We start from the raw sequence: 18,385 nt of genomic DNA, 5'->3' as shown, positions 1-18,385 counted from the left end.
GAATGTCTCTGGTTTTTGGCTTCCTATTATTGGGTCGTACATTATTGGGTCGGGCTTTCTCGACGTGTGCCAATAATGCGCAGCCCAATATTTGAAAGCCAAGGACTCAAATTAGTGGACGCGTATTATTGGGTCGTACATTATTGCCCTGTGAAAAGAGTGGCTTCGTATTATCGCCCCGGACCAAGCCTGCGCGGACCGAGAATGCTCAACCCAATAATACACGACCCAATAATAGACGTACATCATGGACGCCAATTATTGGGCTGTACATTCTTGGGTTGAGCATTATTTGGCTGTGCATTAGCGGTTCCCCATTTCATAGACTTTTTAATGCAATATTAAATTAGTCCAAAATATACTAATCTTTACCAACTAGTTTTAATTTAGATAAAAATATAACTTTTGGAGTTAAAGTCTTTTTTGTTTGTTTTTGCAGTAATATGAGCAATTTATACATTCTTTAGTATTCATGTATCGATCGGATAAATTCCTCTATTGTACATGCATGATCATTGACATGACAAATTCAAGAGCATGGTTCGGTTCGGACAAGGATAAAGGATATGTTCAGAATGAGATTAGATCATTTGTTTCATTCGAGAAACATATTAAAGGCTCCATAGATCACGCAACAAATTGCATTAGATTGATATACCTATTGCAATAGGGGATATTACTGCAATGTTCTGCCACCAGGGTGCAGCACTAGCCTTTTTAGTAAACCATAGAGTAACTTATACATACTGTACATTTAACAGTTTTTTGACAAGTTTTCAGAGATAATAAAATATGACATTGATGCATCAAGGCGGTTTGTTTACAAAGGATCTACCGGGAAACGCGAATCTGAAATTTCACTATCTGCCTCTTTATCGCTCGAATACGTAAGAGTCACAGAGATGTTAGATAACGAAATCGATTTTCTTGTTTCGCGATAGACCCTCAGATTGTGATAGTGGCGCCCCCTCCCCCAACGCAGAGTTTCGCTTAATTCCCTATTAAAATTAAATTAAATTTTGTGACACTTCCTTGACTGGCGTCGACTATGCCAGAGATGGGCAAAATTTATTTGAATAACAAAAATAAAATTATTCGCGTATAATGAATAAAACTGTCGGGGGATTTTTCTTTTAATAAATTATTCGTGAAATAATTTATTTGCGAATAATTAGTTAGTCGTAGTAGTAGTATACCTTACTAACTTTTCTCGAAAAAAAAAACAACTAAAACATTCCTGAAAGACTGTTGCCGCCTTATATAAAACATCATTTTAGTCTGAATCAAGTGAAAAATTTGCCATCAAGTATTGCTAATGATTGTTTTGTACGCCTATGTTTTATATTATACCAAAGATAGATATAACTCCGTAATAGATGGATACAGTCTAAGGAAAAAACGTGCCTCGAAAATCAAGAAAATTTGATTCTCGTTCAGAGGGCGCTACTAGTTTTGGCCTACAGTCGTATAGATGTCGTTGACGGTTTCGTTTGTTATTTGACAATTTTAATGCATATCAGTGAAAGAACATGGGTCAAAATCATAAAAATAATTAATGCAAATAAAAAAAATCATTTATCTATATTTAAATACATTCTATCGTATTTTTATAAATCTTCATTTTTTGTTTTAAAGTGTGTCGACAGATGGCAGCGAATTTACTGGGGTTACAAAATTTACTATTACAGTACCGCTCTAGTATAAGTTACTCTATGATTATACGAAACAAAATTCTGTTGTACAAATGTAACTGGTTCCCCGCGATACAGGTGCAACCTAGTGCGGGGGCCCCTGGTAACTATGTTTTGTAAATCTGTTTGTGAAATAAACTATTCTATTCTATTCATTATCACTTTGTTTTATTGAAAGTAATGTTTGATGAGCTATTACTGTCATTTCGGGAATGCAAATGTTCTTCGTCATCACTTAACTCACTCATTTAAAAAAAAATACCACGACGCGATAGGTTTAGAAAGATTTAGCAACTGTGATGTGCAATGCACTGCAACTAAATGGTTACTGATAAATATAAATTATGCGTTGTGAGATTCGTTCTGAAGCAACCAAGTCAACCAACTGATAAGAAAATTTGGTTTTCTCACTCTTTTATGTATAGCTAATAGCTATCTCTTTCTAGGCCAGGCTAGAAAGTTATTAACTTTGTGTGTGAGTAATTCATTGTTTAAGCTAATCCTTTGTTTATACTACTTGGGCTTATCCTTTAACCCTTAAGAATCTTTAATGTGTCAGAATAAGTATACAAGTCATATTAAACGTATTATTATTCGTGTTGATATTTGAATGGAATAACTCAAAAAGCAAATATTTTCGTTGATTTATTTGAATGAAATAAAAAATTAATCATTCGTCATTTGAAAAGCGGTCAAATGATTTATTCGCGGACAATTTATTCCCGAACAAATCATTCCAAAGACTCAGTCCAAAGGCGCGCTGTACGAATCGTCGACGATCCCAAACTCACAAGCGGTATTGAATCTTTAAGTCTAAGGAGAGACATCGCCTCCTTGTGTGTGTTCTACCGCTTGTACAATGGGCTGTGCTCTGAAGAATTGTTTGACATGATGCCAACGGCCGCTTTCTATCACCGCACCGCTCGCCATCGGCAGGGTGTTCATCCTCACACCCTAGCACCTAAATGGTCGCGTACTGTGCGGTTTAAGAGGAATTTCCTCCCGCGTACGCTTCGGCTGTGGAATGAGCTCCCTGCCGAGGTTTTCCCAAGGGGCTACAGTATGGGGTTCTTCAAAAAAGGAGTGTACAGGTTTTTAAAGGGTCGGCAACGCGCGTGTAATATCTCCGGTGTTGCAGGCGTCCATAGGCTACGGTAACTGCTTACCATCAGGCGGGCCTAATGCTTGATTGCCACCGACGTAGTATAAAAAATAAATATTCGTGATTACAAAAATTGTGAATTATTGTTTATTCGAATGATTATTCCGATAAAAAAATATTCGAATAATGCCCGTCTCCGGACTAGACTCGAAATTATCGCAAGGTCTGTGGAGATTGAACAGTTTATCCGTTTTGGAACGCTCACTTGTTATGTCAATGTCATATTTATGTCGCTTGTCTTGTCAAGTTGTCATGTCATTCATTTTACAGCTGAAATTTTGGCGGGTCGTTAGATTTTATTTTCTTTCAACGATAACAGAACTGTAATATCTATAATTTTATTTATAATATAATAAATATCCGTTATCGTGTCACATGTAGTATGAAAGCAAACAATATACATTATGGATGATTCTCAGAGCTCTGATTTACTCTCAAATAGAATGGACTCGTGTAACAGTCCTCAACAAAATGTATCCTTTTAATTAGAATTATCGTCAAAATCTCAATTAGTTCCAATTTCCGCGACTAAACTCTCAGATGCAGTCAGTGCCGTATGATACTCTTCTGAAAAAAACCAAGGATTTACTTGATGAGTATCTTCGGAATGGAATTCCAAAAACGTCTGCGCATTTCAGTTCTCTGTTGGAGGACTGCAATACTTGCATTTCTCAGGTAATACTTTCATGATTTAAACCTTAAATGCATAGTGTAGGATGAACACAACATCAAAACATCAAATTTTATGCATAATTAGACAAATTCTATTTCTTCCTGTATATTATTTAAATAGTAAAACTAATCCATTCTTCGAATTTTTACTTAAATTTACGCAGTATTTTAATTTATAAAAATTATATTTGTTTTAAGACAAAATGTTGAGAAACCTGGCAGTTGACGATTTTTAGTATGTGATTTTGGGCAGATTTTTCGGGGTTTGTAATTATTTAATTAATTAATTATTTTATATATAAAAACTATTATAGGAATATCATAAATAGTGTACTTTTCTGATAGCAGTAAGATTTTATATGTCTATATGTCTTGTTGTTGTTGTTGTCCTAAGGCACCCCCGGCACCGCCTTTCTATCTTGAGCAAATAATTATATATTTACATAAATATGAATTTGCCGATGCAACTTCTAACACTGATTTCACAGTGAAAATCAATGCATTTTTTTGCTATTTTTCCTAGAATCAGCAAACAATTATGTGATACATAATATATTCATTTTGGGCAAAAAGAAAAAATCATGCATTTAAGGGTTAAAATTAAAGGTACTAATCTGATATTCACATATTGCTGATTATTATGTCAAAATACTATGCACTTCCAGAGTATGGACATCATAATTGGCCTTCTGGTGGACACTGAAGTCCACTACAAAACTTTGATAGAGTACATGGAACATGCAGTATGCCTGCTGCAAACGTTGTCAAGCTTTATCAAGACAATTATGGAGTCTGTGTCCCTGTCTTGTCACACAATGAGCACTTTACCAGTCATGACTGGAAATATAGTAATGGTGGTTTTTAACCATTGTAAAGATAGGTAAGTTAACTTATTAGTATTATAACCATTACCGGTTTTTTTACTGGAATAACTTTTAAGCTATTATATATTATATATGTTCATCATATATATATTGTTGTTATTATCAAAATAATAGCATTTGTGTAACATTCTGCAAATTTTCATTCAATTTAATACACAGTGAGTGAAATCTAGGTCAAATTATTTCTTCTTTCTTGCCTTCTGTTGGGGTGTAGCCGGTGTAGTGCTGTTCAACTGACTCCAGTCCAGTCCAGGGCAGTTTGGGTATCCTCCTCCCACCCTGTCTCCAATACATAAATTAATCCTTATTTCATCTCCACATATGGTTTTAAAATGATACCTATATATGTATTGTAAGTACAAGATGATCATTTTATAATATTTGTAAATATACAGTGAGACACTTTACGGCAAACACTTGAAACATGTTGAGAAGCAGTTGAAAGACTTGTTCCGGACTTGCCATGAACTGCAACTGACGTACTTGATGGTGATGGAGAAACACTTTGTCTTTGATCTGACAGAAAAAGAAGAGCAGGATATACTTTTAAAAGGTAAAGGCTCTTGTATAACTCTTCTAAGTCTGTTTTCAGGTCATCATTACAGGTTGTACCTAGCAAAAAACCCCTTCAGCTGAAGAGAAATAACAGGGTATCATTGTCTTCATCACCAAACCTTTTTAGGCCACTTTCTAGTGGCTATACTTAGTGGTGCAACTTCCTAGTTTGCTAATATCCAGACTAATGATGAAGCAGAATTATGATTGTACCAATTTTACACCGCAAGGTCGAAAGGGCAAAGGGCACCATGGACTTGTATTTAATTAAATTTGCACCACATTTCCAACATTAGAAAAATAATAATGCAGAACAGTTTTTTCATCTTAAACCAGATTAATTTATAAGTACACATTATTTTATTTTATGCTCATTTAATATTTGTATACATTTTGTATGTATTGTATCTTTTCCAGCATTGGACATCAATTTGGCAATTGGGGAAATAGTCCAAACCCTTGATGTAAAGACAATGGCAGAGCAATGGAAGGCTTACACTGCCATCTGTGAGAAATATTCAAATTTCCTGAGCGACAAAATTATCTTTCAAGACTGTACGAAAATTCTCTGTGCCATGACAATAAATAACATCACTACTGCCTTACAGGTCTGTTCTCTCCACGTTTTCTCTCAGCTGTCAACATCTACATAAAAAAAATGAATATACATATACTTAATTCAGTTTCAGTAGCTTTAAATGCTTCTTTCCCTCTGTACATCCATGACTGATGTAATTTAAAAAATCCTTAGAGGTTGTGCATATACTGTAAGTATACCGCAAACATGCAGCCCAACTGGGGAGGTACCTCCACCTTACAGAAAACCGCAGCCAAATAACACTAGACCCTACTAATAGTGTTGTGTTCCTGCCGGTGAGTAAGGTTGCCAGAGCTCGAGGGAGAGGAGTGTTAGGGTCGGCAACGCGCATGTAACTCCTCTGGAGTTGCAGGCGTACATAGGCTACGGAGACTGCTTAACATCAGGCGGGCCGTATGCTTGTTTGCCACCGACGTAGTATAAAAAAAAAACAGAATTATAATATCAAACGTAAAGATGTACAGCTAACTTATACACTAAGAAACAAATCAAAGTTAATGCCACCACCCTCCCGATTAAAACTCCATTCGTCTGGCCCATTAACAATGTCCATAAAGATGTATAATAAACTACCACACAATATAGGAAGAAAAGAAAGAACATCTATTTGTAAGAAAATTAAAAGAAACCCTTATTAACAAAAGCTATTAGACTGTTGATGAATATTTAAATGATAAGTTTTAAGATGTAATAAAATTACAATTTAACATTTTTATTTGTATTAGGTATAAGTTAGGTTAAGTAATATTGCTATGCCCTTGCAGGGCTTATGTTTGAAACTACTCATTTGTTATTTGATACCCATATGTACCTACAACATGAATGCAAATAAAGAACTTGAAACTTGAAGTTAATGTATATTATATAGGCGTGTAATAAATTTAAATTTATTTGTATGTTTACAGCCAAATCTTGAAGATAAAATAGTCCTAAGGTCATTAAAAATAGCAAGTTTCACAATTAAAATCATCCTGAAACTTTGTGGCATATTCAAATCAGCTCCAGGAAGAAATTACACCAGCATCATGGAATTATTTGTTTTTATTTACAAGTGAGTTTGTTTGTTAAGCTTATTGTATGAAATGTAAAATATATTTTTGTAATTCACTCTTGAAGAATACGGTGTGCGACCGCTGTGCTACACTATACATAATAGCGCTATCTCACTCACATACTGGAGTGGTGTGTAGATCCACATTAATAACCGCGATATAATTTTCATTTTCAGGCACAATGGTCCTTACTTGGAACTGGTAAACAGGAAATCACCTCAATTCATAAATCAAATAACTATTCTAATACATAATCCGTGTGATCTCCTGTTAACGCAGCTGATTTGCGACGACGTGTTCTCAGAAGTAAGCCATTTTCCTTATTTAATTCATACTTTTGAGAGTTCCATTATGAACCAAATAAGACTTTCTTAAATACGTTTTCTTTTTCTGATATATCTTAGTAGCCCTACATTGAACCATATTTACCATAGCCATTGCAGCAGTAGGTATCTACTGACTGTGCTAAGCATAAAATAAAATCAGATTCGACAAAGACTTCGTAATCGTAAAACCCAGGAGCTCTGGCAAATACTGACCTTTAAATGCCAAATTTTAGACTTTTTTTTATTGAACATACGCAAAACATCAGTTGAAATGTGCCATGTGCCATCAAATGGGATAATTGAAGACCAGGGGTAACATTGGGGAAATACTCATCAATTATTTCACTATCTTTTTTACAGACGGGGACTAGAACTATCAAGCCATATGGTCAATTTTACTTCTACTCTAATTGATGTTACATGCCTAGGGGACCTCTTACTGAGTAAGACTTACTCAGTTGGCATGGCAGGTGGATAAACAGTGTTACTTAACTTTTATTTGCTTTTTCATTTCAGTGCTGTCTGCATTTAAACACAGAAACACTAAGAAAGAAAGACGGAATGATTGGCTATATCATCCTGCTAACTTCTGCAATGGCAAGAGCCTTAGATAAAAATGTTGCAGCAAACGAATTCAAACAGGACGTCATTCGTTGCTTATTTAACATACTACAAAAATGTAAGTTTGTTTTAATGATTTTTATACAATAGGCTTGATAACAAAGTTTTATTAATGGTATCAATCGATCAGGTTTGTTAAATTAATAATAAATAGTTATTTGTGCAACAAGAGAGGAAAGTTGGTTTTTCTTGCGAGTGTTTATTGTGAGTCCCGAGATGTAAAATAACTTTGCTCTCGTGTTGCACACATAATTTTTCACCTCAGTAGTGAGAACATATTAAAGGTTAAAATGTATTTTGAATTACACAGAATAAACAGAAAAAAAAAAATGTAATTTAATATGTAATATAATACCATACGATACGATACGATACGATACGACGCGACACGACACGACACGACACGACACGACACTATACGATACCATAATAAAAGTATGAAGTGGCAGTTCATGGCCTTCACTAAATTAAAAAGCTACATTGTTTCACTCTCTGGAGTGAGGAAAGTCGCACTTTACTCACTCCGGCTTGTTCGAGCTGCTGAGGTGAAAATAAAATTGGCATATCAATGGGAACTCCTAATGAGTCGATCTTAGCTAAAAGATAAACAATGAATACAATGCCATTCAATGCCATTGTTCCAGAGCTAAAGCTATCGTGAGAAAGTTCATAAAAATAGATATAACTGTCACATTACTTGCAAAAACCTATGAGATTGTTTTAGTTTTTCTATGGAAAACCATCATATCTATTTCCATTAAGCGAGCGATATGTGTATTCGTAGTGGAAGGAATCCCGACTTTTAAATAAACACAATAATATTATGCAAAAATGGGCCAAGTTAAGATTATACTTTGAAAAACCGGCCAAGTGCGAGTCGGTCTCGCGCACGAAGGGTTCCGTACCATTTTCTTATATTTTCTTACATAGGGGCGGGACGGGTTCAAAAACTGGCAAAAATCGTCTTACGTAATACGTTTACATAATGCATGTAACTGCGTCGAAATATCGGGAGCTCAAAAACAATACAAAAGGTAATCACGGTCCATATCCCGGTTAATATAAGTCTAGTGTAACTAACCGTGAATCATTCAAAACTTTTATATATTTTTTAGGTCATATCTGGTTCAATAAAGGTCTCAAATTCACAAATACCAAGCACGCCAGCCGGTCGTACGGTCTTTACGAGTACATACTAATTCACACCATCGCCTTAGCTTCGACATTGAGTCGTGAGCAATATACGGCGCTAGAGCAGCTGATGTATGAGGCTCTGTTGGGTACTGATTGTTGGAGCGCCTTGTTTGCTTCTGACTTGTGGGTTGCGTTGGCGAGGTGAGAAACTGTGAATACACTTTTTTTTACTTTAGGCTTCTAATATTTTCAGTAGGCTTAATACGAGTGCGGCAACAGTATATTGCGCGCGAAACTCTCTCGTGGAGCACTCGTGCTAAGCCTACATTACAATGAGTGAATATAAATTTTACTTGAAAGCATGAATATTTTATTTATTTTTCGGTTAACATGTGCACTTGTGCACCGTGCACGCTTACAATAGCAGTTGCTGTCAGTTTATTTTACATGTTTTCGCCAGTGATATTCGCGTATAAAGAAACAAATATTTAACACATTTTTTCATCAGTATTAGACAGATATTGTAATCAAATTACACCATTTTTTTAATTTATTTATTTAATCTTCATTGAATAAAAGAAAATACAACTGTACAAAAGGCTTATATTATAAGTGATATTTTATTCTTATTTCAGAAATAATCGTGAATTATTATTAACGCAAATGGACTTCCTTTGCAAAACTTATAAAACATTGGAAAACAATCACTTATTCTACGAGTCGCCTCAAAAAGTACATTTGAGCTACATTATAGGTAGGCTGTTTGAGCTAACGGAGACCAGGGACAAAATAAAACTGTACAATAATTATAATTTAGCTCTATGGACACCTTTGCAAATTAAAAACATGCCTTCTGAAGTTCAGGAGAAAGCCGTTGAAGATATTATTAATGAATTACTTACGAAATATGAGAACTTCCTTTCGTCAAATATACAATGTGAAAATAAGATAAGGCAAATGGTAAGAATTTATTTTAATGAGAGTTAAGGAAAATATTTGTAAACTAGTTAAAACCTCTCAATTCAGAAGGGCCAGAATTTGTCAGGCAAAACGGACCTTGAAATTTTCATCTTAGAATTTATTTTTAATTGACATTGTCTATAATCCGCTAGACTCTATAGAGGTAAGGAAGGGGTTAGTTAAGCTTTGTATTTTAGACCTAGTGTCGTACATATAAGGTATAATTTTGTACACGTTCCAGAGTAAACTGATGAAAGCTGCAGCTACATGCAGATTCGTTGATGGAGATGAAACCTTCGAAGACTATGTAATCAAAGTGTGGCTGAAATCTTGCCCAAAGAACAGAATAGTACTTAATCAGAGTTATTTTGATACAAGTCATATGTGGTATTTGGAGCATTTGGAAGCACTGGTAGCTTTAACGAAAGCAATGACACGACTGAAGAAAGATGATGGGGCCCTTGCTAAGGTATTAATTTAATTTATAATTTTCCGTTGTAAGATTAGACCACTAAACTACGCACGAATCATGGCGTGTCAAAAAATTGATTTGCCTTATTTACTCGCACATACATATATATACTTCCTACTGCTCTTTCATATTGTCATCATAATCCTGCTACTCTTTTACTTTCTCGTTTACACTGAGCTAATAAATGAATTCGTCAGTCAACAGTGGAATACTTAAACCAAAGTGTCAATCTGGTCTGGTCTTAGTTAAGAGTGGGCTAATACCGAACATTCTCCTCACGCGTGAAAGTCAAAAAACCGACATTGGCAAATTCACCCTGTGCAAAATTGCGGGGAGTAAAAGCCAGATAAGAGAAAAAAAAAGAGCGGGCTATTGTTAACTTGAGTTGTTATTGTCAAAAGTAATTTTAAGACTCATAAATTATTTTAATTTGACAGCATTTTAATGAATCGGAGATTTGTTGTAGCATTTTTGGTTCAAGTGTGCTGAAGGCAAAATTGGTTTCAGATTCTTCACGTCATGGCAAATATAGCACAGCTGGGCAATGCTGAACTAAACTTAGTGATACTCGACCTTATATGTCAATTAGCGCTACAAACGTGCAACGAAGATAAAAACGCCCTGGAATCCCTAACAACTGATGCCTTTAAAAGTATTATACAAAAAAGCGACAATGTGATACATAATTGTCTATTAACACATCTTCTAAAATACACAGATCACAAAAACTATGAATACGTGGTTGCACAAGTGTTTAGTTTAGACGATTCTTTGCAAGAAATCTACAGCTCGTTTCTTCAAGGCACTACTCATGACATAGAACAGTGGAATCATTTGACGTCTGTATACAGTTCTTACGTTCATAAATGTATCGAATCTCCTGTCGTAGAGTTACTAAGTTCAGGGTCGTCAAGAGAGAAAAACAGTAGTAACTTTGAATTGGCCGATATCGATTCCTTGTTTGAAGGGGATAGCGAGTCTGAACCAGTCAGCAAAAAAGCGAAATACACAAATGAGGGCAGATTGGGAGAGATAATAACCCGTTTAGAAGCAGACTCGTTACTGCTTTCCAGTGAAAAGGAGAATGTTTTTAGTACTGAAGAGATTTCTAGAATAAGAATGGTGTGTGATCGATTGAGAAATATAATTGATTGAGACTGTTTTGCCAGTTTTTTCTTTAAAATATTTTTAAGTTTTGCTTTTCGAAAGGCAAGGACTGCTTACCTACCGTCAAGTGGGATAACTGGGGACTGGAGGGATAACATTAGACAATGGAATTTTATCTTAAATTGTATGAACGTGGCTGACAGCAGTGTACGTTTTACAATCTTTGAATCAGGATTTACCAGTCTTATGGTCAATTTTTCAACTGGTTGCATTAGTTCATAGTAAATTGTCTAAAGGTACCCCTCAGTCCCCAGTTACCCCACTTGACGGAACTTAATTTAACTTTTTCACCTCAGCAGCTCGAACAAGCCTACTTTCCTCACTCCAGGGAGTGAAACAATGTAGCTTTTTAATTTAGTGAAGGTCATGAACTTCATACTTTTATTTCATTTTTTTTATGGTATGGTACGGTACGGTCCGGTCCGGTCCGGTCCGATCCGGTCCCGTCCCGTATAGTATCGTATCGTACATGTTATAATACTTTTTTTTCTGTTTATTCTGTGTAATTCGAAATACATTTTAACCTTTAATATGTTGTCACTACTGAGGTAAAAAATTATGTGTGCAACACGAGAGCAAAGTTATTTTACATCTCGTGTTTTTGAGTCCCTCGCTACGCTCAAGATTTTACCTTAGAATCACGAGCGAAGCGAGTATTAATTATAGAATCTTTCGCTTTCTCGGGACTCAAAATAAACACTCGCAAGAAAAACCAACTTTCCTCTCTTGTTGCACAAATAACTATTTCGACGCCGTGTCAAACACAAAAGCTGTCACTCGGACGCCATGTCACCGAAGTGTCAAAACTGAAATTGAACTTTACACGTAGGTCTATGTTGCTCTGTGGTCTTTGACCGATTAATCCGTCTTTGGCGTTGGACTTGCGGTGCCGATATATCCGTCATTGGTATCCAAAAGGTTAACCTAAAAAAACACCTTTAAAGAGGCGTTGTTGTGTCGAGAACTCTTCATTATGATCGTACGCTGTCAAAAGACACTAAGTGTAAGGCCTGAGTGTTCGCTCGTTCGGCGGGGCGTGCAGCGTGGCGTCGAGCTCAGTGTGACGTGAGCAGCGTGCACTAAGGCCGCCCCTATACGCCGCGCTCCGGTGCACGCCATACTCAAGCGTCCACTCAGGTCTTACTCTAATGCTTTCAAGTATGGTTTATATTTGCTATCAATTTAATTTTGATTTAGGTTCACTGAGGCAGAAACAGCCGGAGGAGACGCCTGTTGATCGACTGATCACTTCAGTGATTGTATCTCTCTTACCCACAACTTTTCGCGCTGCACGTCTCCGTCTTAATGGCACCGCAAGACTAAGAGCCGTATCGCATTGTCGACTAGTCGCCGGCGACTTGGTCTCTCGGCGACCAAAACATAGGCAACTAGGGCCAGGAGACCAAGCCGAGTGCAAGCATCACTAAAATATGTTGTTCTTCACAAATATGTTCAAGAGAGAGACGGATACAAATTTGTCGTCTCGACAGTTGCTCTCAGGGTGAACGCTTCCATTTGAACCCGTGTTTTTTGTGGTCGCCGGCGACCAGCAGTCGCTTGTGCGTCGCCACTACTCAGCGAGTCGCCCGTGCGAACGGAGACTAACCCCCTTATTCATAAAACTTTACGGGCCTGATTTAGTTGAATTATGTTTTATCCCTTTCTTACAAATACATGAGTCAAAATGACAAATAAAGACAAACGATTCATAGCTAATTCAGTAGGGCTAAGATGGTCGGTTTTATATCATCTGTCAACATGCCTGTCACGTTCTAACAAGTAAGTAGGTGCGAAAGTGACGCATGACATGACAAGTGATAAAAATGCGACCATGATACCGCCGCTGGCCAGTAACGCGTTTATGAATAATGCCATAAGTGCGTAAAGGCCTATATAAATTATAGAAAGTTACAGTCAAGTTACAGTCGCGGTCGCCGGCCACTCACAGTCACAGTGTGTAATAGCTAGCTTAAGGGGCCCACTGATTATCAGTCTGCCGGACGATATCAGCCTGTCAGTTAGAATAAAAATTTGACAGTTCCGAACAACTGACATGCCGATATCGTCCGGCGGACTGGTAATCAGTGGGCCACTTTAGTATTGGTAGAGACTTGCCTTGGGAGTCAAGTACCCTTACTAATGACAAAGGCCATTGTTATGCAATAAAAAAATAAAACAAAACATTTTCCACATTTATATTTATTGTTGTGTTAAAAAAATCTATACAAATAAGTGAAATAATACAATAATCATAACCATACATAAGATAAACTTAAAATATTTAATTGATACTCGGAGGTAATAAGACCTTAGTTCACGTGTCAAACAGTATCAACTAACATCAGTCGCACGAATTTCATGACTTCACTTTAGTCACCAACGCGTCTATACACTATACAGGTACAGGTACAGGCCGCCGCGGGTCGAGGCCTCGTACAAACACCTCGTCTTAAACACTGCAACAGTTATATAATAGTCTAATAAACAAGTCTAACACGCAATCCTCACATAGCTTAGCCTACGAATCTTATTGATCTTCTCTGTAATAATTGTGATGGCGCCATTGTATAAGAAATTAATAGTACTTAAAAATTGACTAACTAATAATACAATACAAATACAATTTATAAATTATATTGCCTATAAGACAGACAAATTGATTGCGGTAAAGCGTTAAGCCTAAAGCATATTTATACAGCTATAAAATGAACTTTACGAGTATAAAAATAAATTATGGAAATAAATCAGGGGTCGTGTCGAATCCTATAGTTAACAAACGGCAAAACAATAGAAACATTTCGATATAGCACTACTTTTATAACCAGATGCCTTGAACACTGATCAATTTAAAACAATTTTCGTATCTATTCACAAGTGCTTTATCCACAGTGCATTATGAATTAGAATATTTTGTGACGTTAAAATGCAGGCACCTTATTGTTTAGGTAAATATTAAAAGTTATTTGTGCGACAGTTGCATTATTTTTACCGCGATATATCTCCATTACCTCACTATTTTGTCACCATTAACTATTGCGATCCAATTGGAATGGTCGGGTCAGTACACTGTTTAATACCAACATACTAATATCATATAAATAGTACTGAATCATATGAGATATCCTTATCTACAACTAAATTTTGGAGGATATTTTAACAATGAGATAAGAAAGAATGGTGTAGGTACAGAAAGTTGCACTGTTTAGGTGATATTAGGATTGGAATTATCGTTAAATTTCAATTGAAGCTTTCATAAACAACTACGCGTCTGTTAAATGTTCTGAGGATGTCACGGTTCGTCGCAAATGAGTAGCGTCGCTACACACATTTACACTAAGCACCTGGATTCAACATAAATATTGCACACTTTAACTGTAACATTTAACAAAATGTGCAGTACCAACTAATGAGAATTTTTGCCTGATGTTGTCGATCTTCGTTGATATTATATACGTAGTATACATACCTATATTGTAAGTTACAACTATATAAGTTAGGATACAAAACCTACACATTCAAAAATACTTATTTACTTAGGCCAATCATCTTACTCATAATAAAGTAAGTAGCTGAATACAAATAAAAATAGTCGATCGACATACGTGGCAACGGCAACACTAAACTTAACATAAGTCTTGGCACAAATAAAATATCAGTTTTGGATTCATATTATGATACAATATTATAATAAAAATCAGACGTTCTTATATCGTTGAGCATGATCAACCAATCTATTATATTTTAAGGGAAGTATACTTCAGTTACCGATATAGCATTTTGTATATTGCGACAGTTTCATTTCAAAATCATAATATGACGCGTTACAATTTCAATCAATCGTGTTTTAAACAGGCTTATCGCATTTAAATTACATAAATTAGATCCTAATATCTAAATACCCTCAGAACAATTAATATGTATATAAAATTCAGTTCTTTAATAGGATTATTTGGCATCTATCACCAATATCGATACTACTTTAAACATGGTATACGAAGGTGAAATACCTAATTGGTTAATGCGCCTCATCAAAACATAAATCCTTACAAAAGACATGCTTCACGCATGATAATTTATTATATCCCTGCCGAGCCTAAATTTCCTCCTAACACACACACACGCGATGTTGATACACGTACTCGCTCCGGACGCACGCACACACGCCCGATCTAGCCACTCACTCCAATATAATGCGAAGACGAAACCGATTTGTAGTTATTTACAGACGAAATAGCCTCTTTCTAAACTCCATTCAAACTAATCAACAACCGTTAAATGTCTTAAAGCCGGGAATGCACTGAATTCACAGTGAGTTGAATACTCACGAGAAGCAGTAGTTTTTTATTCACTTGCAAGTGAAGATGTTAATAGCCTTAATAGGGTACATTGGTAGGTACTTACAAGGTAGGGGCGCTCACGAAAAATGGTATGAAACTTTCAAAGAAATGCTAAAAAGCCCTAATTGTATGAATGAACGTAATCAAAATTAAATGATTATTTTGAAACATTATCAGCCTAACCATATAAAACGTACTACTTATGAGGTGTACTCGAAACTCTGAAAACTGTTTTAAGTTAACCTATGTAAGCTAAATATAAATATATTTAGGAAAAATCGTAAAAAGTCTAACTAAACTTATTACCGATCCAAGAGTAATTAAGTTTCTACGTCGGCGTTTTATTTAATTGCAAACCCATTCTCGAACTCGCTTCACCTTGCAAAAATAAAATCTCGTCTCATTCAAACCTCGTCCGTGCATTGAAAACATTTCGTCCATTATCTCGATCGTTCGAGACTAATCGTGCTATAACAACCTGTATATTTGTCGGAACGGGTCTGCGCGACCGCAGTCGCTGCGTTGTTAGTCTATACATCTGTCAAAATACGCTAAGGCGAGAAACGATGTAAGGTAAGCATTGTAGCAGATCCTCATAAAATTTGGACCCGGCGTTATGATATTTACTTAAATCTATATTGACAGGTGTATAGATATGTACTGTCTACCCCTTCTTATTGTAATGAACCTTTTAACATAACCGCACATCCGTTGTTTATCAAATTGAAAACATTATTTTTAGTAAACAGCGTTTGACATTTCGGCTATGCTGCATAATTTTTTTTCCAGAACACTGCCGCAGTAGTATAAACGGTATGAATATTAACTTAAGTAGATAGAAAATAAAGGACGGCTGCAGCGTAAGAATATAAGTTCAAAATGTTTAACAGTTTTAAATGAAGTACTTTGAGCAAACGTTTCCCATTCAGCCGCGGCAGTGTGCTAGATTTTCAGTTACAAAACAATCAAAAACCTTACGTAGATGGGGCGGTCGAGTCGGTTGCTAAGGCGGTGTGGCGCGCCGCGTCAACCCTACATCCCAACGCCGATGAAACTCAACCAAAGCCACCGTCCGTCACAGTTATCACCTCCATACGTTCACCGGTGAACTCTATTCCGTTGGCATAAGGTTCACTACCGAACTATGTATATGACATCTCACTAGGCCTATTTATTGTCGTCCTGTAGGAGTCATAGTGGTAAGTCTGTAGCACAGCACAGACGACTAATCTAATAGACAATAGAATTCTAGCGTCATAATGACAGATAAACCAGATAATGCCGACACGGCGGCCATTTTGTGGTTAAAGCGAGCATTTGTCAATCGAATGCAGTACAAAATGGTGGCGTATCAGCGGTATTCAGTTTATCGCTTTATCGCAACATGTCTATCAGCTAAGTCGTCCGGGCGTCCTCGGTTGCGTAGTTCCATGTGGTGTCGATGTCGGGACGAGCGTACGAGCTAGGGTCCATGGTAGGCGGTAGCGAGCGTGTTGTGGCGGACGCCGTGGTGGTGGCAGCCCTGGTGGCGCGGGCGCACGGGCTGCGGTTTGGCGGGGAGGCCGGGGAGGCCCCCCGCGAGCCCGGGGATGCCGGGGAGCGGCATCCCCTGCATCACCGGGGGCAACTGCTGCATCGCGCTGGCCTGCGCCTGCAGGTGCCCGAGGCTAGCCTGGTGCGCCTGCAGCTGGTGCATCTGCAGGTGCTGCAGCGACGTGCTACCGTGCAGCATTTGCAGCTCGGGTGGCATGTGGTACAGGCCCGGTGTCTGTGTGCAATATGTATAGTGTTACTTTGTGAAAGCTGAAGCTTGAAAGCGTGGCGATCAATTCTATAAAATGTATTGTTTTACTCCCCTAATTGTATGACAAGTTGGCATAAGGGTTTCATCTGTCCAATTTCTTTGTCCAATGTGTATTCTTACATTTTGCTTAATGAGAGTGAGACGCAATGACATTGGACAAAGATATTGGACAGATGGAATACCACCCTTACTAGCCTTGGAAACAAATACTGGTCCGTAGTGAAGCTGGGTAGGTAAGAAATTATGAGTGTCAAACACGTGATATGTACATGTTCGGTCTCAACCATTTAACCAATACCCATAAACCCTGATAAATAATGTATCTAATCAAACAAAAGTAATATGATTCTGAGCATAGCATAGTAGCGTGCGTTAAACGAAGCTTAATTCCTATATTTATCTTAACTGCCAATGCATTCAAAGTATATAAACCTATTATATTGCAACAGAATTAGCAATACATTAAAGTTCAATTACACATATTACTAGTAATTACGTTATACAACATAAAATATGTTGTTAAATTCTTTAGCATTCCTCGAGGCATACAATATTGTAGGACGTATAAGGATCCACGTTTCTACGAATACACTTATTTGCTCGTTGTCTGCCGCGTGCACATATTATTATCAACAAAGTACGTGTTACTTACTATTCTCATAATTCTGCATTCATAATTGCAAATACTGTAACCATGTGGTAGTGATTCATAACATTATCAAGTTTTAGTAATATGAACTTTACTGCAGTATACTTACTACATACATTTACAATAACGAAATAATTGTCATTAATGTTATCAAAGCTAGTATAATAATGTTTTACATTGTACATACTGAGACATCACGCTAACATAATAACGGTAACTACATTCATTAATTAGGTATAGTCTTTTATCTATTAAATATGATGTGCAACATTTGGCATATTACCTACTTATATCTGCAGAA

At 36.7% G+C, this 18,385-nt stretch overlaps 2 protein-coding genes across 3 annotated transcripts in view; one reads left to right on the top strand and one right to left on the bottom strand.

Moving 5' to 3' along the window:
* Positions 1–3,140: 3,140 nt before the first annotated feature.
* On the top strand, positions 3,141–11,289 carry LOC134749783 (FIGNL1-interacting regulator of recombination and mitosis-like). The gene is made up of 12 exons (XM_063684819.1): positions 3,141–3,326; positions 3,394–3,528; positions 4,191–4,405; positions 4,805–4,962; positions 5,382–5,572; positions 6,468–6,613; positions 6,791–6,920; positions 7,457–7,619; positions 8,677–8,896; positions 9,331–9,655; positions 9,897–10,124; positions 10,635–11,289. The coding sequence occupies exons 1-12, from the start codon at positions 3,258–3,260 to the stop codon at positions 11,280–11,282; spliced, it is 2,628 nt and encodes an 875-aa protein (XP_063540889.1). The 5' UTR covers positions 3,141–3,257; the 3' UTR covers positions 11,283–11,289.
* A 2,188-nt stretch (positions 11,290–13,477) lies between these two features.
* LOC134749755 (tyrosine-protein kinase Src42A) overlaps positions 13,478–18,385 on the bottom strand; it is a 98,293-nt gene continuing 93,385 nt past the window's right edge. For both annotated transcript variants that reach the window (XM_063684783.1, XM_063684782.1), the window contains exon 8: positions 13,478–17,399. The gene's annotated coding sequence lies outside the window, so the exon portion shown is untranslated. The remainder of the gene's footprint in view (positions 17,400–18,385) is intronic.

The sequence above is a fragment of the Cydia strobilella genome, chromosome 18 (genome assembly GCF_947568885.1).
Source record: "Cydia strobilella chromosome 18, ilCydStro3.1, whole genome shotgun sequence".
NCBI lineage: Eukaryota > Metazoa > Arthropoda > Insecta > Lepidoptera > Tortricidae > Cydia > Cydia strobilella.
This window is presented reverse-complemented; position numbering and strand designations above follow the sequence as displayed.

Bases quoted from the DNA above. Each gene is read 5' to 3' on its own strand.
- LOC134749783 (XM_063684819.1), top strand. From the start codon at position 3,258: ATGGATGATTCTCAGAGCTCTGATTTACTCTCAAATAGAATGGACTCG. The intron at 6,614-6,790 runs GTGAGTTTGTTT...TTTCATTTTCAG, and splicing joins TTATTTGTTTTTATTTACAA to GCACAATGGTCCTTACTTGG. The intron at 7,620-8,676 runs GTAAGTTTGTTT...TATATTTTTTAG, and splicing joins ATTTAACATACTACAAAAAT to GTCATATCTGGTTCAATAAA.